Raw genomic sequence first — 24,365 nt, 5'->3', positions numbered from 1 at the left:
GAAACATGTGTGGGTTCTACCACTTTATGTGGAATCCATTTCCAAAGTAAGAGACCCACACATATTTTAACCAATAATAAATTGATTGTTAGAGAGAGTGTTGTTAGCCCTCCTCTTATTTATAAATAAATAATTGTATAAATAGAATAAAAAGATAATTTGTAAATAATTATCTATAAATTTTTTAATAGTTTTATATTCGATGATTTGTCATAAAAAAATTTATAATTTAAAAAATAAAAATATCTTAATTTTACGTGCGAAAATATAAGAAGAAGATCAACACTGGTTAAATTTAAAATAGAGAGCAAATTTATCGATCAGAGATAAAATAGAAGCACCAAAATTATAATTAAAATGAAATAATATTAATAGTTTAATTCATATTAAGAAACACAAATAAAAAAAATTAAATAATTATGCTCTCTTTACTTTTTTTGTTATAAACAAAAGATACATTTTAATCAACATTTTAATTAAATTATCAATTATTACCAAATTTAAAAGCTAAATTTAGTTAAATTAAATAACTTAAAAAATTTTAAATAGATTTTTTATACCAACAAAATTATTAAATTTAACTTTTAATTCTTATAAAAAAATATGTTTTAAACTCTACAAAATTATTTATTCACGTAATTTTAATCCTTTTTTAAAAAGTCTTACAAAAATAATTTTATAAGAAATAAAACATAATTTTAATTTTAGGAACTAAAAATTGAATTCGAGAAATTTATAAGAACCAAAAATATATTTAACTCAAAAAAAATTTGTTGAATACTTTTAAATATTCTAAATTTTAATTAATTAATCAAACTCCAAATAACATTGTGTTCCCTAAACAAATCTTTCAAAATTAAAACATTAAATAGAACGAAATACACAAAAAGCAAAGGAGTATTTTCAATAATTAATTTTGTCATGAAATATTCACACATACAGTAACTTTTTATAGTAAAAAAATATCTTATTTTAAAACTCAAAATAAGTCATAAAATCAAAATATTCAATTATAACAGCTAGTCAGCTTTTTCTCAACTACAAATATTTTGTTACCTTAAATACCGCCATACTTATCTCTTACTTCTCACATTGCCATCATTTTGAGTCACATTCATTCTTAATATTTAAAAATATATATATAATTATCATAAAATGGTTTATATTAATATATATGAAATGTGTAATATATACTTACCTCTTACTTCTCACATTGCCATATAATAATAACGGTTAATAAAAATAACAGTTGTCTTTGTGTATGAAAAACATTATCCCTATAAAAAGGTTGAATAATTGCATAGAGATTCTCGTGTGACAGAACAATTTTGGTTTCAATTTCTTCAAAGATTCCTGTCTCTGCAATGGCAGGGGTCGTTGGAGATACATTTCCTGTTCATACTAAGGATCATGATGAATCCAAACTTTCAATCAAAGGTTTACCTTTTTTTTGCATTTAGTTGTTATCATTTTCATGTCAAACATGATTCATGTTCATGTTTATGTTCATGTTTATGTTTATGTTCATGTTTATGTTCATGTTTGTGTTCATACATTGTCTCATTGTTCTTGATTGATAGAGCTTTCATGTTTATCTTAATATGTTATATATGTTATGTGAAGAAATTTTCATTTTATTACTTTCATTTTCATGGTGTGAAATTGTAGACATTAAGGTGTTTGATAAGATGTTTGAATGAAGAATGATTTTAACAAAAGTATTGTGCCACGTGTATAGTTTTTGTCAAAATCACGGTGGCAAATCGTTACATGTTTCAAATTATAGTTTTTTTTGTAAACAAAATCTTTGTGGCGCGTCCTGAGATATTTTGATTACAATTAAATTTTCGTAGAAACTCCAAAATGTAGTTTTTGTTAAAATCGCGTTGGAATGTTTTGATTATCTTAATAGATGTTTGATTGAGCATTGAGTTCGACGGAATCACTGTGCCACCATGATTTTTGTAGAAGCTTCGAATTGTAGCTTTTGTCAAAATCATGGTGGCTTATAATGATTTGGTCAACCTCAATGAGAACCAAAATATGAATCGTATGTTGTTTATTGTTAACTTGACATTGTTATGTGTTTTTGAATCTAAAGCTAGAGATTGTTTGATGCAGATGATGATGAGACAGAAGAAGTGAATGATTCACCTATAGAACAGGTGAGACTAACGGTGCCAATAACAGACGACCCTTCACTCCCAGCACTTACATTTAGGACATGGGTTATTGGTTTGGCAAGTTGCATTATCCTTTCATTTGTAAACCAATTCTTTTCTTTCAGAACCACCCCTCTATATGTCTCTTCTGTGTCAGCACAGATTGTTTCTCTCCCAATCGGAAAACTAATGGCTGCAACACTTCCTACCACAGTATATAAATTTCCCGTCCTCAATTGGTCTTTCACATTGAATCCTGGACCATTCAATGTGAAGGAACATGCCCTCATTACCATTCTTGCTACTTGTGGATCTAGTGGTGCTTATGCCATTAACATTATCGCCATTGTTAAGGCTTTTTACCGCAGGAGTATCAATCCAATTGCTGCTCTTTTGCTATCAATTACAACTCAGGTGAAAATTTTTGTTTTTTTAAGTGTGAAAACATTTTTTTCCAATTAATATAATAATCATCCAAAATAATGATTCTTTTTGTTCATGAATTTTTTAGATGCTTGGTTATGGATGGGCTGGTATTTTCAGAAAGTTCCTTGTGGACTCTCCCTACATGTGGTGGCCTGCAAATCTTGTCCAGGTGTCTCTTTTCAGGTATTTCTTTATTTTTTTTCTATCACTCTCTTTGTGTGTGCAAATTCTTTCATGTTAATTTAAAATATGTAAAGCTAACTAACTACTACTCTGTCCTTAAATATAAGAAGTGGTGGTAACACATTTTTGAGGAATATTATTGTTCATAAATGTTGTATATTTAAAACAGTTACGGGTCATATTTAGTCATGGTTTAACCGTGACAATTTTACTATGAGATTATATTTAAAACCTACACTTTTTTGCAAGTGTGTCATGTCTGATACACATGTGATTATATTCAATGTTATTAGCAGTTTTAATGTGTTAATGTGTTCGTGTCTAGTATTTGTATGTGCTTCATATATTTATTGTTTAGAACTATGATGTTGATTTTTTTCGTTTTTTCTCATTGGTAAATGAACCTTGAATGACACAGGGCATTCCATGAAAAAGAAGTTAGGCCTAAAGGAGGAAACACAAGACTGCAATTCTTTTTCCTGGTCTTTATTGCTAGCTTTGCTTATTACACTATTCCAGGCTACTTCTTCCAATCGTTATCAGCCATCTCTATTGTTTGTTTGATATGGAAAAAATCTGTCACTGCTCAGCAAATTGGTTCAGGAATGAAGGGTCTTGGTATTGGTTCATTTACCCTTGATTGGAATACTGTTGCTGGTTTCTTACAGAGTCCTTTGCCTATACCTGGTTTTGCCATTATCAACATACTTGTTGGATTTTTCATATTTATCTATATGGTGGTTCCCATTACCTATTGGAACAATTTTTATGAAGCCAAAAAATTTCCCATGATCAGTTCTCACACATTTGATTCCACTGGTGCAATATATAACGTTAGCAGGATTCTTAATGATAAAACCTTTGACATTGATTTGGATAATTATAACAATTACAGCAAACTCTATCTTAGTGTCATATTTGCATTTGACTACGGATTGAGCTTTGCAATTCTGACTGCCACCATTTCTCACGTTTTCCTCTTCCATGGAAAGTATGTTTCCTTAGATTCCACAATCTTTGATTACGTATTATTGATACAATTTTTATAATTAACCATCTAACTATATATATATACTCTGGTGACTGTGAATTTGAAAGAGAGATTCTTGTGATGTGGAGGAAGACAACAGCCGCACTAAAAGAACAAACCGGAGACGTGCATACAAGAATCATGAAGAAAAACTACGCACAAGTCCCTGAGTGGTGGTTCATGACAATCTTAGTCCTTATGATTATTTTGGCCTTGGTATGTTGTGAAGGCTTTGGCAAGCAACTCCAACTTCCATGGTGGGGAGTCTTACTTTCCCTAGTAATTGCATTAGTTTTCACTTTGCCAGTTGGTGTCATTCAAGCAACAACAAACATGGTATGTTTTTCTTTATTTGCCCTCCGACCTCTTCATAAGGGCTTCTAAAAAATAAGCTAAAACATGTTACTACTTTTTATGCAGCAACCTGGGCTAAATGTGATCACAGAGTTGATCATTGGGTACCTTTACCCCGGAAAGCCTCTTGCTAATGTTACCTTCAAGACTTACGGATACATTAGCATGGCGCAGGCACTTACTTTTATTGGTGACTTCAAATTAGGCCACTACATGAAAATTCCTCCAAAATCTATGTTCGTAATACAGTTGGTAGGAACTGTGGTTGGTACAGTTGTAAGCTACGCCACAGCATGGTGGCTTCTAACAACTATTCCTAACATGTGTAACCCAGCATTGTTGCCAGAAGGTAGTCCTTGGACTTGTCCCGGTGATGATGTGTTTTACAATGCTTCAATCATATGGGGAGTAATAGGACCACAGAGAATGTTCACCAAGGACGGAATTTACCCTGGAATGAACTGGTTTTTCCTCATCGGTCTACTTGCGCCTGTTCCGGTTTGGTTCCTAGCTCGCAAATACCCGAACCACAAGTGGATTGAACTCATCCACATGCCACTAATCTTTGCAGGTGGCATGAATATACCACCAGCTAGAGCAGTGAATTATCTTTCATGGGGAGCTGTTGGAATTTTCTTCAACTTCTATATTTACAAAAAGTACAAGACATGGTGGGCTAGACACACTTACATTCTGTCAGCTGCGTTGGATGCTGGTATTGCTTTCATGGGCGTGTTACTCTATTTTGCGCTTCAAAATTACGATATCTTCGGTCCAGATTGGTGGGGTCTTGACGGAACTGATCACTGCCCCTTGGCTACTTGTCCTACAGCTCCTGGTATAATAACCAAGGGGTGTCCTACCTTTTAAACTCCATACTTGCATTCTATCTTATCATCATTGGTCATGAAAATGTACACGATGTCTCAAGAATAATTAACCAGTGTTGTTAATCGCGGAAAATAATTGATTGTTCAAAGTGCTGCTATTGCAGCTACTTGATAGCTAAGACTTAGTTCAAATTCATTTCAGTATAGCTGCTATTAGACAACACTGTAGTTAATATTGGACTGTGGTTTGTAATTTCAATTTTTTTCCAAGTTGAAAAAGGTGAACAATGGTGTACAGATTGCAAAATTGTTTCAATAAACTATTTCTTTTATTCTGTTCATTGAAGTTTTCAAGCAGTTTTTCTATTACAACAAGCAAGTAATCTGTTTGAACCTATTTACAATGGCCAGAAGCATAATTGTTGGTGAAATGTGGATGTTTTCAATGACACATTATTCACTATTCTGAAGTTGTTCACTTGTTCTATACTTAATGCAATTTACATAACAATCTTATGAGAAATAATTAAATATGTAATTGGTGAATGTCATTATCATGAAGAAAATTAATGAAGACCAAAAGACTGTTATTTTGCTCTTCTCCGCGCCAACCACCAATGTCAAGGACTCATGCTAACTTTTGACATCGAAGTCCTGACTATAATGTTGTCGTCAAAATCTTGAACGAATACTCCTGAGGAAAAATGATAAGTCCCAACTTTCATCATATACTTGAAACTTTGATTTCTTGAGTTGAAGGGATTGTGTCGAAATGCTCTTCTAAACCTCTAGATTTACTTAGCTTTTCTATGAACTTCTCTTTCGTACGCCGAGCTCAATGACGTCGAAAATCCAGGCTAACACCTGGTTAAAGAGCATATTCGCGCATTTGTTATCTTTTATGTATATATGAATGAAAATTTTAAGAAGCCGCATGTTCTTGCAGTTATTCTACCAGAGCTCCCAAAGTATTTGAGATTCGTTTCTGGTGCAATGGAGAGCTCCTAGAGAATCCGCTTCTATCCCTATTTTAGACAAACATCTGATCGCCACATTTTCCAACGTTATCATAATAAAGATAAGCTCGTCATGCAACACATTTTATCTCCTAAATTAATCAAAAAAAGCACCTAAGAACTCACCCTGATGATCTCTTGCAATAGCTCCACCTGCAGCTAAGTTGTCCCGAACTGAGCCATCCATGTTAATTTTTGTCCACTCTAGAATTTTCTTTTGCCAAATGACAGTAATAATTCTAGGGGCCTTTCTGTATCTCCCCTCAATCAGCAGTTTGTCCAAAATATTCAGATAAAACCAAGAGCAATAAAGATGACCCTTGGTTTTCCTTAGAAAATAGAACACCCCTACATAAGAAAATGGGATATGGCCTTGTTTAAAATCTAACCAAATTTAGATAGTACCGACTTTATGCATCGTCATTGCTCCAACATAAAACTTAATCTGCTCTCTGTTGATGACATGCCAAAAAGTTGTACCATTTTCATTGAAAAAAATTAGGATGCACTGAATACCTCTCTTATTAACCTGACATAATAACATGATGTCATCCTCGTCCAACACAATGTGTTGGGTGAACCATCCTTCAGGTGTGCCTACCAAAGATCTTTGGTTACTAATGATTTTTGAAGCAATTTTATCCAATCTCTCCACTAAGATTATGGTGATAATTTTGAATAGAAAATTAACTTAGTGCAATAGGTCTGAGTTTTTAGACTCCTATAAATTTATCTTCTTAATTTCCTCATTGAGAGACTCCTGTATCAAAATGATACTCCATATAATTGGGTATAAGTTGCAAGATGAAACACTCTCTACTAGCTTCAGAAAGAGCTTTTACCATTTCATGAGTTAGTTTTGGCTAGACACAATCTTTGATTAATTTTAAAAATGCTTTTTTAATCCCAGCAGTCATGGAAAGAAGGTCTAAGTAATTGCTTGTTTGATTAGTTAGGGAGTTCATGTTGAAAAACACCACATTTCAAAATTATCTTCTCATGCAAAAAAAAAAAAAAAATTTCATATTTTATCTTAAATTATTTGTGCTTGATCATTAATATAACAGGAAAGTAACAATCTATTAACTATTGAAATTTAATTTTTTTAATAAATTATTCATATGAATAACTCAACTTTGAAATACTCCTAGAGATAACTTGATCCCTCAGAGTAAAAATATTTATTTGCAAACAAACTGCACAATTTTATAACTAGATATTCTCATTCACTTGCATCCAACCAACCTTACTCAAACATGAAAGGACCATATTGTTCATAGACTTCTGAAAGTGACAGTATTTTGGATTATTTTTTCATATCTGCCTCCTTTTAAAATAGAAAATTGCTTCTTAAAAGAGTGCACATTACAACCATAAAGCCATTGGATTGAACTAAATTGTTTCTTCAAAATAACAATGTCTCAAGCAATGCAAGAAAACTCAAATACAATATACCTACAGAAAGGTGAGGAAAAAATTCAATAAACAAGGTTTCGGATGTCAAAATCTCTATTCCCTAATTGTTCGTCATGAATATCTGGCATATGCGCGATAATATGCCTAAACATAATCCACTTGCAAAGTAAATTGGATACAAATGGAGACAACATGGGCCGAGATCAGTTGAAGAGCCCCGGGTTTAGCCAATCCCTGAAAACAAAGTCGGTGTCAGTTATAGCCGCAGACACAAAAATATAGGAGAAGGCAGAATGGTGGTTGGGCAAAAGAACCTACTTGCTTATGTCATCAAGGTGATCGTCAAAATCTACAATGTCACGCCATTTCTCAGATGAAATATAATCCAATAAAATTAGATTCGCGGAAGGCTCCTTGAGAGAGAATCGGTTGTTCGCATCTGATTGAACCAACTTCCAGTTCTTAGATGCGTCCCTAACATAAAGCTAAACCATAAGAAAAAAGACAAGATATGTTAATGCAACCAACAAAAAGATGGCTCTACATCATATCGTAAAAGCCATACTTATACAACATGTAGCTAACGAGATTTTCTTTAATCAACCAAAAATAAGAAAGGAAAACATGCTTTCTGGATGCACAATGAATTTCATAGCAAGAAACAAATGGCACGGACAAAACCTATAGTAGATTGCAATTGCAAGATGCTACAAAAAAAATGGCCCACACATTGTCAAATGCAAAAGGGGACTGAAAGATAAACATATTCTAATTGAAAGAAAGGATTCTTAAGTCTGCACAGGATAAATCCTCGAGGACGTCTAGATATCCGACAATTCTAGATAAAATACACCCCTAAATACGACTCTGATCCACCCTAAATTTTATATTTACCATGAAAACAAATGTTGAGAACATAGCTAGCTTTGCAACATAGTTGTTTATTGATTTTAACTGTCATATACGATAACTAAACATCATCAAGAGAACCCCAAATAAAGTTCATAAATCAGCTATAAAATGTAAACCAATTAGAGGCTTATATGAATGAGGTTTCCATTACTAATAACATCACTAACCTGCATTACAGCACCACTACTCTTGCTCTTTTTCAAAGCCTCAAGCTTCTTGTTATCTAACTGCAAAGAATAAAAAACCAACAAAAAATGAAAAACAAAAACTACATAATTCAAAACCAAGATCAACCAAAAATCACATCACATACCAATAGAATAGCAGCTTGTGGAAAGTAACGAGAGATATGATCACCAATATTCTTCGCCACACCGCCAAGTTCAAATTCATCAGACCTCTCATTGGCATGAAAGTAACCAACTATGTTTAACCCTTTAGCAGAAAAATATTCATCTATCTACATCACACAAAAAAAAGTAGTAATCAGAAAACTGTGCAGAATCTAAAATCTAAATTAACAAAAACTGAATCAACTGATAAACCCGTAAGAAATTAAGATCAACCCAGTTGATTAATTCGTATTTTAATTAAGAAAGTGTATATTTTTATGAATTATTTGACAGATTAAAAATTTGGGGAAAAAAATATAAACCCTAGGAGAGAGGTACCAGAATTAGAGAGATCTCTAATTGAGGAAGAAGAGGGATTTGAGAATGGAAGAGAGGAACGGCATCGGTGATCTCGACGGTGGCGTTGGAAGGGGAGATGCGGCCGATCAAGACGCCGTTGACGGCAGATGTGGGGTGTTTGAGGGAGTGGAGAACAAGTTTGATGTAAGCGTTTTGTGAAACCTCGTACTTCAAATCGGTGCTTCCCATGTTTTTGATGAGAGTGAGGATTCACTGGGAAAAAAACACAAAACAGTTACACGAACGTTGTTGAGTTTCTTATGTTTGGACTTGGATGTTGGTTTTGGTGTTCTTAACTTGTGAAAGGGTTGTAACGACGTCGTTTTGTTGTATTGTAAAGTCAAAGGTAAATCACGCATGAGTCGTGATTTTTTATTTATTTATTTGTGGTTTGGGTCACTACTTATGGGCTCAATAAGACAAATGTGAGAGGAATCTTTCTCCCACCCCGAAATTGAACCTGACACCCCATGACTTTTTATAATGACAAAATTTTCCTTCATATTATTTATCTTTCAAATTTTTATATTCCATCCAAAATTCTCTTTGTAAAAATTAAAAGAAGCTAAAAAACCGATTGTTATTTTAAAAATTTTGGTACAAATTTTTTTTTGAAGTTGGCATTTTACGATTTCTTATCGGACATTTAAAAATTCGATATGAGGTTTTACTGAATTTTTTTTCAAATATTCGGAAATTCCTTGAAGTTTTGCTGGATTTTTGGCGAATACTCAAAAATATTATACAATTATATCGGTTTTTTTTTAATTTAAAAAATTCCTTGAACTATTACCGGATTTTTATGAAACATTCGTAATTTTTGAAGTTTTATTGATTTTTTAAAAAGTCCATAATCTACAAAGTTTTTAACGTTGTTATTACCATAGATTTCAAAAAAATCGAAAAATATTATTGTATACCGAAATTTTTTAAAGAGTCCGGTATATCGAATTTTTGGGATACACCTAAAAATCTGATAGTTCTGTATGCTTCAATTGTGCGGTCCTGATTGTGATGGTTCCCATGTGGATTTTACTCAGCATGCTTCAAGTGTGCGGTCCTTATTTTACATAAATGATTCTTTTTTACATAATTGTGTGGTCCTAATTTATGATATCTCACACATTAATAATTTATTTTGTATATGTTGTAAATGTCAGATATTTCTCTCTCGAGTTGGCATTTTGGCATGGTCATTGTCCGTTGGTAAACAACATGGTATTGTTGTTGTTACTATTCGTTCTGATACCACAAATGAGATGAGATAGAGGAAGGATAAATTGATTATGGATTGTGAGAGAGGATGAAATTACAAGAACAATGTTGTGTATGCAGTGAATTATACTATGAAAGCGAAATGTCCATTTATACTGAGATTTGATCCAAGTGGAAGCCATTGGAAGATAACAGTCAGGTGTGGGTTTCACAATCATATGCCAGCTAAGAACTTAAATGGGAATGACGTATTAGGTCATTTTAAAGACCATGAAAAAAGTTTGTAAATGACATGATCAAATACAATATGGCTTCCAAATACATAGTTACTACTTTGAAAGATAGAGAACAAAAAAATCTAGCGTTACTCGGGTTTACAAGGTTAGGTTACATACAATGCGAGCAAGAGAGGTATGTTAACTAAAATGCAACATTTGTTGAGTCTTATTCATTAAGATAAATACATGTATTGGACAAGAAACAGAGACTCTTCCAAGTTTATTGCACATATCTTTTGGACGCACCTTGATTCAGTGAAGTTGTTGAAGATGTTTCATCTTGTGTTAATTTTTTTGTGCACATATAAAACAAATAGGTACTTTTTATGCCAAATGCTTTTATTTTAATTTAATTATTTTGGAAGTTGTCAGGGGTTGTTGATTATTTAATATACATACATAACAAATGGTATCAATTACCACTATTTGAGATTATTGGTGTTAAATCTATGAAGTTGACATTTTCAGTTGGTTTTGCATATTTGGAACACGAAAGGGAGAAAAACATCATGTGGGCACTAGAAAAGCTAAAAGAGTTGTTCGCTTATGAGAAGTTGCTACCAAATGATTTAGTTACTGACCGTATAACTGGCGTTGGTGAATGTTGTGGAGGTTGTGTTTGCAAACTCAACTCATTTGCTGTGTTTGTTCCATATTTTAAACAATGTTAGAATGAAGTATAAGGAGTGTGTTGAATCATGGATATATGTAACACCATTATATATTAAAAAACGGGGACTAATTTTGTGGTACACCTAAAGAATTTTGAGGTTGTATGTACTTATATTCCAATATTTGTTAAGTATGTGCACGAAACTTGGTTAAAACCCTATAATGAAAGATATGTTACTGCTTGAACTAATAGAGTCACTCATAAAGGGAACACAAGAACCAATAGGTACATTGATGTGATTATGAATATAGTTATAGTACTAATTATCAAATAATGACATTTTGTTCCATTTATGATTTTAGGGTTGAGTCTGCACACTGGAGACTAAAAAATATGCTGACAAGTAGTATGAGAGATTTATGTAGAAGTTGGATGTTGTTAACACCATGTTGAAGCTGCAATTAGGTTCAATTAGAGTGTCATTTTAGAAAAAATGTATGCAACATTGAGCATCAATGTAACACTTTATTTTACTCCAGATGGCACAACATTGTTTCAAGATAATGTATACAACACATTTGAAAGGATTTTAAAAGGATAAAATCGATTGGTTGCGGAAAAACAACATGTGGTTGCTTCATTAAAATAACACGTGGATTGCCTTGTGTGTGTGAACTTGCAGGTTATCAAATACAATGAGAGCATATTGTGTTAAAATTGATACATATGTTTTGGAATAAATTATTCATTGAAGAGCATGAGGTCACTTAAGAAGAAAGTGAAAAATATTTTGATACACCAGATATTATAGGCCAGAGGGCGATGAAGAAAAAAAATCTGGGAATTAACTTGATCATCTTGATCATAACTTCAAATGAAGACATTACATCACAGTATTGTCATCATAAAAACCATCAAAATCATGTAATTAATATAGAAATTTGCACCTACAAGCACATAAATTCACATAAGCAACTACGAGGCTGAGAAAGATAGAGACCAACAAAATGACACAAAGTACGAAGAGGAATAATGACAATTGTCTTAAGGTTAATAAACATTTTTTTTAGTTTTTCTATTAAACAAAAAGAAATATGTGGTTAAGGAGATTTTTTATTTTCTATCAATTTATATATTTTAACTTCTAGTATCTATCCTAAAATTTATTCAGCTTTTAATTGATAATCATGAACCATCCTCGTTTTAACCCTTATAAAAAATAAGTACAACCTCTTCGATTTTTAGGAACTTCTATCTTAAATTCAAATCGATTCGTCAATTTTTCACAAATTTTGTTATATGAATAGTATAATCAGTTCGAATCAATGTTTTAAAATTCTGACCGGTCATCGACCCGATTAAACTATGGGGTCATTAGATTACTGGTCAGACCGCATGATTTCTAATCCAGTTTATATAAATTAAAATAATATTCATGAAATAAATTCTTGACATAAATTTCATAACTATAAAACTTACAAAAAAAATTCTATAAATTTATTCATGCAAAAAAGTTGAATAATAATCTTAAATAAAATTTAAAATTTCAAACATAATAATTTATTGATGCTCATAAATTAACAAAAGTGAGAAAAATAATTTTATAATATGATAAAATATCATAAACTAATGCAGAACATAAACAAATATTATGTTTTATATAAATAATTTAAAATAAAATATAGATTAGAAAAATAAAAATTTATAAATAAAAAAAATATTATAATTAAAGTGACTTTTACTTAAAAATACTACTAAGTTCATAGTGAAAATAATGTGAAAATTTAATTCCATCTTTATTTAATAACATTTTTTTTCTTAATACAGAAAATAATGTAAAAATATAATTTATTTTTTATTAGTAACATGCTTTTTTTCAAAACTTTTTGACTTATTATTTTGTAGAATTAATTTTTTAATTTGTTAAATTTAGAGTGAAGATCCATTTTAGTTCCTCACAAAAATTACACGACTTAAATTAGTCTCTCACAAATTAGTGAAAATGTATTAGAGTGAAGTGCTGTAATTATATCATTATATGATATATAAATCTCCTCTCTTTTACAAAATTAACCATAAAAAAAAATCACGTGTTCTAATTAGTTTTTGAAAGATTACATGTTCCACAAAGTTTTATTTTTGTAATTCTAACATTATTTAGTTATGATAAATAAATAACTAAAATAATTATAAATAGGGAAATGCTAACGAGTGCCCTCAAGACAATGGTTAAGACTTTAAAAATAGTAAATTTATCTCGGTAATCTGCATATTTAATGCCTCGAAAATTGAAATGTTAAATTTTTTATAAAATATTTTCTTTTTTTAGAATGCTTAACCATTGCCCTGAGGGCACTGGTTAACCAGACCCTTATAAATATTAACAAAATCAGATTTAAATTCCGGACTCCAATTAAGAAAAAGAATTAAGAGATCAAAATTATAATTAAATTAAAAAATAAACATGAAAAGCAATCTGTCGGATCAAGAAAATCACCGATTCACTAGGCTAATAAGTGAACCGACCTGGTTATATTGGTTTTCACCGGATCAATTATAATTATCGTCAGATGACCTTAACAAACCGCTCTACCCTTCCGTTCATGGTCTAATCGATCCGACCGAACGAAACAATACAAATTTTAAAACACTGAATCAAATCCATTAGTCTATTTAATTCACGGTTCAACCGGTTCAATAATTGAGATTAAGCCGATTTTAAAACATTGATTTCGGCAAGAACAAAAATTGTAACCCTAATTTCAATTAAAAAAGAAAAAAATTAAAACATAAAAAAAAAAACATAATTTAGTTGTATATTTGAGATTTATGATATGATATGGTATATAGTATATACCGAACGTGAATGTTTTCTCTCTCTTGTAAAAACACAGAGGCAGCAGTAGTGTCCCTCCCTCTCTCTCTCTCTCTCTCTCTCGTGTTTCATAGAAAGAATGAGCGGCGGCGGTGGTGGCGGGTCTAGGGTTCCGATCCCCAACAATGTACGGAGTACCATCATTGACATCAGAGAGATCACCGGAAAACAGCACACCGACGATGAAATCTATGCCGTCCTTAAAGAATGTTCCATGGATCCCAATGAGACCGCTCAGAAGCTTCTCTATTTAGGTTTCTCTTCCCCTTCCAATACTCTTCGATTTCTCACTATCTGCTTTTGCTTTTCAATTATTCAGCATGTATTTGTTGCAAGTTTGAAACTTTACTTCACTATCCTTTGTAGGGTTTAGTTGTTATTGTTGCTCATGTTTCTCAAATAATGTCTGAATTGAAGCATTATGCGCCACATACTCACAGGGTTTTAAAAAACGGCCGCGGGCACGAAAGCCTTATAATTTCGGTCAGGTCAGTACAGTCGTCGCAACATTGATTGCGGTTGTCGCGACATTGATTGTGGTTGTCGCGATACTCTTTGCGGTCGTCGTGATACTGATTGCGGCCGTTGTTGTGTGAAATAACTATAATTTGTTCTTTAGCATAAAAACGGTGATAACAGTATTGCTGATACCGTTTTGTCGCAGCGGTTTTCGTGGTCGCGGATCCTCTTTTAAAGCCCTGTGTACTCATTTATAATTTGTGTTTATGGCATCGGAGATATTTTGAGTTTGTTTTTTATTTTTATGGGTTTGTTGAATTATTGATTTTTTGGTTGCAGATACTTTTCATGAGGTAAGAAGGAGGCGCGACCGGAAGAAAGAAGTAAGATTTTGTTTCTTTGCCTTTGTATATAGTTTACTTCTGTTTTACTGTTGTTTTCTGTGCGATATAATGTAGTTGGTGTGTAGGTTTGTAATTGCATTAGAAAGTTAGGTTACTGAATCGGATTGATTTCTTACCTAAATAATAGTCAGGTGGCCTCTTTTTTGTGTTAATGAGTAGATCAGTTGGAGTGATGGAATCTTTTAGTTGTTTAATCCTTAATTGAAGTTTAGCGATTTTGTTCATTGTTGTAACCTGCTGGGTAACCTCTTGTTGTATCATTAGCTCACTTGAGCTGCCATTGTGTCATATTTATGAACAGAGTGATTTGGAGACTATGTTTAAGTTATATAAAAATTCTCATTTTCCTTGACTGTTTGAGTGTGTGTGGTTGCAATAGGTTTTTTATTTCTGCCATTTAGGGTGGACTGTCTAATCGTACTGTATCACTTGCAAACTGTAAAAGACCTGTTTTGTGTTTTGCAGTGGGTTTTATACGGGTTATTTAACATACATTTCGTGTGTGTTTTTGTGATTGCACAAGTTTAGTTGTTACCATAGTTTTCTCTAATATATTTATTAGGTTGATTGATTTGATTATAACTTGACCACTGTAGGTATTGAGCAGCAGGGTTTCTGAGGAGTCTAGATCAAGGCAACGTGGACAGGGGAGGGGGGCACGGGGAGCTTCAGGAGGCTATTCCTCAAACTTTTTTGGTACAATTTTCATCCTTTTCTTAAAGGCTTGGTAGTTGGATTTTTTTGTTTTGTTTTCCTCTGCTTCGTTTATGACGATTCCTTCCCACTTAAGGTCATCTAGAAACCATCTGTCCGTAAAATACTTTTGGAATGCAATACTAGTTAGTTGTGTTATTTTTTAATTATTTTGTACACTAGGTGGTTCTTTCCTTCTAATTTCTAAAACAATTTATGAGATATTTTACCTAAGCCCTGCAAATTATGCCTCTGTTTTGTTTTGCATGAACTCTATTATACCCTTTTTTTTAATTAACCAGGATGAAATAGAGTAGCACTCTGCCCCCCCTTTTATATTATGGCGCTACTGCAGTTATCTTTTGCATAACACAGATATCTGTCCTATGCATCATGAAATTTCCTGCTACTTTATTTGCTCATTATCTGTTACATTTCCTTGCAAAATCTCTTGTTAGATGGTGGTGGCGGGAGGAACTTTGCTAATCGAAGGGAAAATGGTGTCCATCATATTGCAGAGAGAACTAATGCTTCCTCTACACAGTCAGATTTACAGAAGATAACTAATACACCACCTCAAGCCTCAAGGTTGTAATTTATATATATATATATATATATATATATATATATATATATATATATATATATATAAACTTGTTTTTCTTACTATTTTATAGTGGAAAGAAAAGGTTTATTTTCTTGTAAAGAAAGGCAATACACAGAAAGAAGTGAACGAATTAAAGAAAAAAAGTATGGTGATAATTGATGTCCCTATTGTATTTTGTTTGTTTGCATCTAAAATTATAACCAAATGTTATTTTGATTTTGGTAAAAATCATTGTATTGGGTGAGCCTTTTACAAAACTTGTCATTAGCACTCTTTATTGTATCATATCCTAATGTTTAATAACTGCAATATTGAAGTAATTTCCTACTTGATTTCTGATTTACTGATAGTTTATTTGAAAAGCGGCTTGCATGAGCAAATTGATAATATCTCATGATTCTTCAATTGCAGGGGTTCAGCTGTTGCACCCCATAATGCTGCAAATCCATCCAATGGGAAGTCTGGTCATGGTTCTTCTAACCAATCTCTCACAGGTAGTGTAGTGAGTGTCCCTAAAACCAGTTCAGCTGCTAATGACACTGTCAATCAAGAAAATGTCCAACCTCAAGCTGTTGTTGCAACCATTTCCCTTAACGAAACCGTCGGCTCAATTACAAGAACTGACCAAAGTAAATCTTCAAGTTCCGACCAAGGAAAATCTTCAAGTTCTGACCAAGGAAAATCTCTATCAAGTTCTGACCAAGGAAAATCTCTATCAAGTTCTGATCAACATCCAATTTCTATATCTGGGGTTTATTCCTCTTCAGATTCCATGCTTGCACCATCTATCGCCCAGAATCCTGGCGTTGGTGGTGCCATCAGTAGGGAAGTAGGGTGTGACTTGATATCTGCTGGGCCAAATCATGTTAAAGGAAACAAACTCGAAGAAGCTGGTGATTTATCAGCATCTGAGAAAGAAAAGTCCCGGTCAATGATTTCAACAAGCAACCCAAATGCCTTACAGAAGTCAAAAGAAGTTGAAAGTAACCAGTTATCTGAGCCCTTGCAACTCTCATCCTCTTTATCATTGAATAGCTCTTTGAGACCACCTCAAGGTAAAGTTCTTATTCTATATTTGTTAATCTTATAACAGAATTGTTTGACAAATCCTGTTTCCATCTACGCCCTTTCCGGTATAGGTGGTAACCCTGAATTTTTTAATCCAATCCAAACAATTTTACTAGATGGATACTGTCATGGTTTTCACAATTATTGGAGGGAAGTATTAACCCTCAAGCGATTAACTGAACTGAAGTAAAGCCCACGTGGTCTAGAAAAAAGGTGGGGGGGAAACCTTTGAAACCTTTTATGAAGAATGAAGATATTTTAACTTTTAAGGGAAAATCAGCCTGATTGTGCCTATATTATAATTTAAACATTAACTGTCACCCGTGTTTTGGTTGTTTCTCCAATTAGTTAACTCTCAGATTTAATGGGCTGAAATAATCCCGCATTTTAAGAAATCATACAGTTAAAGTCCTGAGTCACCAAAAATTCTGTTATTTATAAGTTATTTTCTGCTCACTTATTTTTGTTGTATCTCTAATAGTATACTTTTATAATATAATAATGCCCTTTCGGCGTGTTTGCAGATGTTTCTGAAACAGCCAATGTCACAGAAGTCTCAGCTTCAGAAGCTCATGTGCAATCAACTGAGTTGAGGCCACATGTTACTTTTCCAAACCATTTCCAAGTGCCCGAGGCTTTGAAAAGCGGTCTGACATTTGGAAGCTTTGATAATTTTGGTACAAGTGAAAGATCTTATAATGTAACTGGTTGTGAGAATAGTACCTCTTCCACTCCTGAAACTTCTCCAGGGAATGATGAAGCTGCTACTTCTAGGTTTGTATTTTATAGGATTTCTTTATGTTTTTTTCTTTTCATAGCAAATTAAAGATCTATCATATTTTTTTCTTTCCGTAATGCCTTTTAATTTGTATAAAAATGATAGTTGGGTTTACTTAGATTTGTTATCTTACATTAAGCCTCTTCATTGAGGGTTGTTTGAGACGGGAGTAGAGAGGAGAGGGGTTTGATGGGAAGGGAAGGGGGGAAGGGAGGTCAGTGTTTGTACTAGCGAGCATTTGGGAAGAGAGTGATGTGGAAGACTTGAGGCGAATGATTTTTCTTTGTTTGTTTGAGAGTATTGTAAAAAATGGAAATGATTTGTTTCTTAATGCTCTCCATAACCCTCCAAATTTAACCCCCCTGCAAGGAGTAACTATTCTCCCTACCCTGCCATTTTCATCATCTCTTTCCCCTCAAACCATACCCTCCCCTTCTGATCCCAAACAAACCCCAAGAATAACTATAATAAACCTTAAAGTTGGTGCTATAAAGGTGTATAAGTTCTCTTTTTAGGTTGTAGTATTTTACCTCTTTCAAGACCGAGTCGAGGTTGTTGTTCCTTAAATGAATTGTTTCATTGCATTAATTTATTGATCTTATTACCAAAAAGGTATTTCTTGTTGGCGAGCTACTGTAATCTATGTTTTGATGGTATTTCTTGTTTTGATGTAGCAACCAAAGTGTGCCATTGATTGAGCATGGAGGTCATGTTGATTATGCACATTCTTCATCTTATCTAGTTAAAACGACACTGGCTTCAGATGGCATTTCTATAACTGATAATGATTCAAAGATTGAGCAGCCAAAGCAGGAGGTATTGTTAACTCCCGAGGGCCATCCGATTCTGACTGTTCAAAGTGCTCAAAACTATGGTTTGAATTTAATGTCTACCATGTTAGGGACTCAGCAAGTTCAATTTGACGGTAGTGAGCTTCAGGCCCAAGAAACATCACACTTACCTTCATTTGTTGTAAGTTCCTCTATGCTGCATTATTTTTTAAGATTTTCATTGACTTTATATTTACCTATGTTTTTTAATACCATCTTTTTGGTTTGGTGTTCTGGTATTGGCTTGTATCTTAAGGTTGGAAATGTTGTAAACTTTTCGCTCAAATTAATTTGTTTAATATTTGTAATTTTTTAAATATTATATTTATATCTATGTTTTTCTTTATGCTAATAGCTAATTGCTCTGAGTTGATTTCCCGAAATTCTATGATTGAATACTCAGCAACAAAATGAAAGTATCTTGAAAAGAAATGGTGTCATTCTATCTGGTCATTCTTGCGCTTATATATTATGAAATTAAGTATATATAATGCCATTGGTACTGTTTGCAGGTTCAATTCTAATTCTATTATTCAGTATTTTTTTTTTTGACAGGCATTGGATGTGTCATGTCTAAACTACACATCTTTGACCATGTCTAGCTAACTCCATGCTTAGATTTCAAACACTAAGTTTATTCGCACTTTGTTTTCTTATGTAGAAATTTAGACATAAAGTTAGCTTCTGGTCAATGAAAAGGCATGTAATAGTGCCAATTGGTCCATGAAAAAGATTGCAAGGAAAACAAATTTCTTATGAAGAATAAAATTAAATTTATCTTTGCATTTGTTTTGTTTATCAATGAAAAGGAATGTCAATTTGTTACAAAGTATGGAAGTTGTAAGAAAATTGAATTGCAAATAATAAACTTAAGATTAGAAACCAATTGGTTCTATTATGTTTGTAACACAAACTTAAGCTTATCTTTGCGTTTTGTTTTCTTCAGAAGAAATTCTTACGTTTTTTATTTATCTGATTTCCGTATTGGTAATTATGAATGCATTTATTTATTTTATACACATTTATATCCCCTAATATCTCTGCCATTCTTTCAACATCGTAGACTGCAAGTTCTCAGGCGGTGTCCCCCAGCCCAACCCCACCTCTACAGAGCAATATACCTCCACAGCCGGTTTCTTATTTTAGGCCACCATACCCAGCTAACTTCTTCCCATATGGCCCCTATTACCCCCCAATTTACTTGTCTCCGATGCATCAATTTCTAAGCCACAATGGTTTCCCTCAGCAGCCATCAGCTGGCAACATGTATCTACCAGCCGCCACTGCAGCTTCTGGAGTCAAATTCCCTCTACCACAATTTAAGACTGGAGCAAACACAGGAAATATGGCTCATATTGGAATTCCTTCTGGATCATTAATGTCTCCACCTGTTGGGTATGCTCCTACTCCAACAGTGAATACTGGAAGCTCCGCCGGAAATGAAAATCCTGCAGTGTCTCAGTTGAAAGAAAACCAGATCTATACAACTGCACAACTGGTTGGTTTTACTCATTGCTGCTTTTTATTTTCTTTCCCATCCATGCCTATTTGTTTATAAAATAAATTAAAGAATGTTGCATAATTACAGTGCTATGGGGGCTCTTTGGCTTCAACAGTATCAAATATTATTGAAATACTTGGATTTTTTGTAGCTACTAATCTAGATTGTTTTCTCTCTCTCTCTCTCTCTCTCTCTCTTTTTTTTTTGCTGCAGAGTGAAGGTTCTGCTGTGTGGATACATGCACCAGGCCAAGATATATCCGGTTTGCAACTTAATTCTCTATATAACCTTGCCCACCAGGGACAGCATCTCACCTTCCCCCAGACACAGGCTGCTCCCGGAGCATTTCCTGGTATCTATCAACCAGGGCAGACTGTAGCTTCACCTTCTACCCTCTTGCAGCAGTCTCAAGCCATTGCTGGGCCTGTTGAAAATGTAGGCCCTCCTCCCGGATCTTATCAGCAGCCTTCACCCGCACAGATCAGTTGGAATTCTAATTTTTAGGATGGAAAACATTTTCTTGATACCATAATTTTCAAATGCAAAATGTTCTCAAATCCACGAAGAATGAATATTGGCCTGATCTGAAGTGTAAATAACAAATGCGGCCAAAAAATGAGAAAAGAAAGTTAGTAAATGTTGTTGATGCTGATGGTTTTAGTTGCAGGTTTTTGGTTTTATTTATATTTTTAGAGGCTTCAGGTTATTCATGCCTCACATGTTCTTTTGCCCCTTAGAAACATGTAGTTGTTGCTATAAGGACCTTAGTAATAGTTCAATAGAGTTGGTGAGATTTTTCAATTTTTCCGTTCTCAATTCTCACCTGTATACTACATTTTGATAGCTTAAGACATTGGATTATACTGTCATAATATATGGTTATTGATTATGCAGCATCTATTTTTATTCAGCAACACCTTTCCTTTGTATGTGGGAGCTCTCATTATCTAATTGAGGAGTCCCTGTGGATATGTTTATTTGTCTGGTTTCTTTTCATTGCAAGTTCCAAGTTTCTAATGTCTTTGAAGCATTGATATGAAAATGTGGTTTTAGAAAACCCTGCAATATACCAGTAACTATGAATGACATTTTTTTATTGTATTTACTCTGTTTCAACTCCATGAATTACATCTAATGTTGGGAGTTGGGACAGTCATATCGACAGCATTTTGGAAGCTTGTATAATTTAGTGCTCCACGGACTTCAGATTTTAAAGTGTAAAAGCACAATGAGATGCTTATAATCAACAATGAGAACATAATTAGAAAACAATTTTGTTTTGAAAACAAGTCTTCAATATTCCTTTTGTATTAAATGTAATTAAAGTCTTTGGTGAATAATTTTTGGAGTCAGGTTGCCAACTCTTGAATATGCGCATTGAGCTCTCAATTGCTTCATAATTATTTAACGATGAAGTAGTTCATGATTTTTCAAATTTAGGGCGCGTAATATAGCTCTTGAACATTCATATACCAGAGTCTAATATAGGAGTCCACAATGAAACTTTGAGAAAATGTCACTTCAAATGATCTTACTGTTTGATTTGTCTATACAAAAACATTGCTGCAAAATGGAATTGGACCTGAATTGCCTAACTAAAGAATGTAAAACAAATGTATGAATAATTTGGTTGTGGTATTCACTCACTGTCATAGATTATATGACTCACACAACAATGTTATTGTTGGTAATATTTACACTCAAATCTTTGTTTTCTTCATTAGCTGGTTTCTGTTTTGGTGTAGGCGCATTATGCTTTGGAAGCTGCTTGGTTGCATTTTCCTGCGACTCATGCAAATTATATGTCGTGTAAACCGACATTCCAGTGAGAGCAATAACCGCTCCGCCAATGCTAATAATCCCGGGATCAGAATCGAATAACAGATAACCTCCCAACAAAATGACACAAGTCTTAAACTGTCCTAAAACAACATGAGTTGTAGCAGAAGTCGCCCTACATCAGAAATAAAACTATCTGTCAAAAACAGCGCATCGCTATTTCTTTCTATTAAAATTTGAAAGCGGAAAAACTCTCACCCCAATGCCAATGCACCCGACCACTGTAAGAGAAAACCAAGAAGAGCGGATATCATAATTGCAGACGAGCTGTTTACATCCCACTTGAACGATAACACTCCTGGTGGATCAATCCAAGGCATCAAAGCTCCTAGGAAGAAGACTGTGATAGGTGTAGTCTTCCACATCAATCTACAACAAAAAATTCTCCAGTCTAGTTATTGAAAACTTAATTCTTAGAGACGCGAAATTGGATAGTGTCTGCTAGTACTTACGCCAAAGCCGTCCAGTTTCCTTGCTGCTGTAAAGTAGACCATAAAATTTTATTTATTGCACTTGGGATTATCCATATAACTGCAACTATAGCACCAAATAAATTGAACTCTAAATCGGATACAGTTGCAACTGCTACACCTGCTGATACAGCAGCCAAAGCCAAAACCTGTATCATTGCATTCCAATGCATGATTAGTACATAAACAAATAAAGGGTTGAATGGAGTAGTTGTTTTTTCAGATATATGAAATAATTTATAAAAGAAAGAAAAAAAAGGCGAAAAACTTATTATGACCTTTTTAAAAGAAATGGTTTTCTTAAAAAATATGAACTCTGCTAGAACAATTGTTGGAGTAACAGCAATCTTGGCCATTTGGTAGAAACCAACACTGCATGAACCGAACTGTCAGAAAACAGAAAAGGAAATTCCGAATCTTTTACACAGAAGAAACTAAAGAACTCTGATGCAGTTTCGGCTAATAAGCATGTTAGAGCAAGATCATGAACCTGTTATACTTGAGGCTTGTGTTTGCAAGACCGGATGCAAAAGCCATAACAGCACCAAGTGCAAATATAGAAGAGAATGGAGTTGATTTAGATGGAGGAGACACTGGAAGCACCGATATCGTTTTGAATATTGCAAGCAGAACCCATGCGGTGACGTAGTGAACAAATGTGAGAAAAATTGGGAAGTTAAAACCAATTCTTCCCATCACCTATCAACAACAAAGTTATAAAATGCAGCATAAGAAATATTTCATAATGATGATAAGTTACACGCGACGTAAGAGGAAGAATGGTTCTGATTTCTGACCAATTTGTTAGCCATGATGATGCCAACAGCAACCATGAAGTTGAACGATAATGCGACCACCGGTCCACAGTATCTTTGTTGTTGTCGCTTGGCTCCTTCCGATGTCCGGAGCTCATTGTACAGAGAAGATCTTAGTTCTTCCAGTGCTTTACCTGACCATTTTTAACCATCATAACAACAACGCAATATGTGATTCAATCATGATGAAACTCAACGAATTTCAAAAGCAAATAACAGAAAATCAAGAATTCATGAATATGAAAAAAGAACCTGTTTCGCCCGCATCACTGTCTTTTCTTTTGATGAATTTGCGTCCATTTCCAAACAGTGAATCCAACCACCCCATAACAATCAAGTTTATTCATGGACACGGATCACATATTAAATCTAAATGCTTTATTTGTTAGACACCTTTTTGTAAAACACAATTCTGTAACAATTACTCACAAAAACAGAATTGAAAAAGTAAAAGTCTCATATAAATATGAATTAAAAGAGCATGTAGCTTACGATACAATCAATATTTTGATATACTTAAAAAAAGCAGAAAAAAAGAAAAGGAAAAAGAGATGTTAAGTGGATTTAATTTGATTTGTGTCCCCTACAAGAGAATATTACATTTGATCTGAACAAAGTAGTAAGATTCTTAGTAACATTTGTTTGTTGTATGATAGAAAATTGATTTACGGAGAAGTTAAGGCAACAACATCATCATCCATGGAATATTGTTATAAGAAACAGTCAAAAGAGACATGTGTAACAACCACCTTCATTTCCTCTTTTACTTGAAATTATATCAATTGGTCATCACTATATTTGAAACAAAAGTTTCATATTATTTTATTATTATAAAAAAACATAAAAGTTTCATCATCACACCAACTTGTTGGTAGCATTGTAAATTAAATTACACTTTT

At 33.4% G+C, this 24,365-nt stretch overlaps 4 protein-coding genes across 5 annotated transcripts; 2 read left to right on the top strand and 2 right to left on the bottom strand.

Moving 5' to 3' along the window:
* Nucleotides 1-1,253: 1,253 nt before the first annotated feature.
* LOC131615694 (oligopeptide transporter 1-like) lies at nucleotides 1,254-5,060 on the top strand. Its single transcript, XM_058886843.1, has 6 exons — nucleotides 1,254-1,437; nucleotides 2,122-2,576; nucleotides 2,674-2,771; nucleotides 3,190-3,762; nucleotides 3,870-4,137; nucleotides 4,222-5,060. Exons 1-6 carry the CDS (start codon nucleotides 1,365-1,367, stop codon nucleotides 5,023-5,025), a joined length of 2,271 nt encoding a protein of 756 aa, XP_058742826.1. The 5' UTR covers nucleotides 1,254-1,364; the 3' UTR covers nucleotides 5,026-5,060.
* Nucleotides 5,061-7,331: 2,271 nt separating this feature from the next.
* Nucleotides 7,332-9,327, bottom strand: LOC131617765 (ER membrane protein complex subunit 8/9 homolog). Of its 2 annotated transcripts, XM_058889018.1 has the most exons (5): nucleotides 9,001-9,327; nucleotides 8,643-8,789; nucleotides 8,497-8,556; nucleotides 7,736-7,902; nucleotides 7,332-7,651 (listed from the first exon to the last, which is right to left on the bottom strand). In XM_058889018.1, the coding sequence occupies exons 1-5, from the start codon at nucleotides 9,208-9,210 to the stop codon at nucleotides 7,621-7,623; spliced, it is 615 nt and encodes a 204-aa protein (XP_058745001.1). In that variant the 5' UTR covers nucleotides 9,211-9,327; the 3' UTR covers nucleotides 7,332-7,620. The 2 variants fall into 2 exon arrangements, with proteins under 2 accessions (XP_058745001.1, XP_058745002.1); XM_058889019.1 differs by lacking the exon at nucleotides 7,332-7,651 and having other exon boundaries at nucleotides 7,742-7,891; nucleotides 9,001-9,326.
* A 4,672-nt stretch (nucleotides 9,328-13,999) lies between these two features.
* On the top strand, nucleotides 14,000-21,256 carry LOC131615692 (GBF-interacting protein 1-like). Its single transcript, XM_058886841.1, has 9 exons — nucleotides 14,000-14,256; nucleotides 14,801-14,844; nucleotides 15,462-15,561; nucleotides 16,017-16,146; nucleotides 16,577-17,220; nucleotides 17,758-18,007; nucleotides 18,686-18,983; nucleotides 19,905-20,339; nucleotides 20,556-21,256. Exons 1-9 carry the CDS (start codon nucleotides 14,082-14,084, stop codon nucleotides 20,844-20,846), a joined length of 2,367 nt encoding a protein of 788 aa, XP_058742824.1. The 5' UTR covers nucleotides 14,000-14,081; the 3' UTR covers nucleotides 20,847-21,256.
* A 573-nt stretch (nucleotides 21,257-21,829) lies between these two features.
* Nucleotides 21,830-24,208, bottom strand: LOC131615693 (nucleotide-sugar uncharacterized transporter 2). The gene is made up of 7 exons (XM_058886842.1): nucleotides 23,719-24,208; nucleotides 23,449-23,600; nucleotides 23,142-23,350; nucleotides 22,930-23,023; nucleotides 22,634-22,800; nucleotides 22,380-22,550; nucleotides 21,830-22,296 (listed from the first exon to the last, which is right to left on the bottom strand). The coding sequence occupies exons 1-7, from the start codon at nucleotides 23,792-23,794 to the stop codon at nucleotides 22,008-22,010; spliced, it is 1,158 nt and encodes a 385-aa protein (XP_058742825.1). The 5' UTR covers nucleotides 23,795-24,208; the 3' UTR covers nucleotides 21,830-22,007.
* Between the last annotated feature and the right edge of the window lie 157 nt (nucleotides 24,209-24,365).

The sequence above is a fragment of the Vicia villosa genome, linkage group LG7, assembly GCF_029867415.1.
Source record: "Vicia villosa cultivar HV-30 ecotype Madison, WI linkage group LG7, Vvil1.0, whole genome shotgun sequence".
NCBI lineage: Eukaryota > Viridiplantae > Streptophyta > Magnoliopsida > Fabales > Fabaceae > Vicia > Vicia villosa.
Note: the sequence above shows the minus strand (reverse complement) of the source record. Positions and strands in the feature narration are given on the sequence as shown.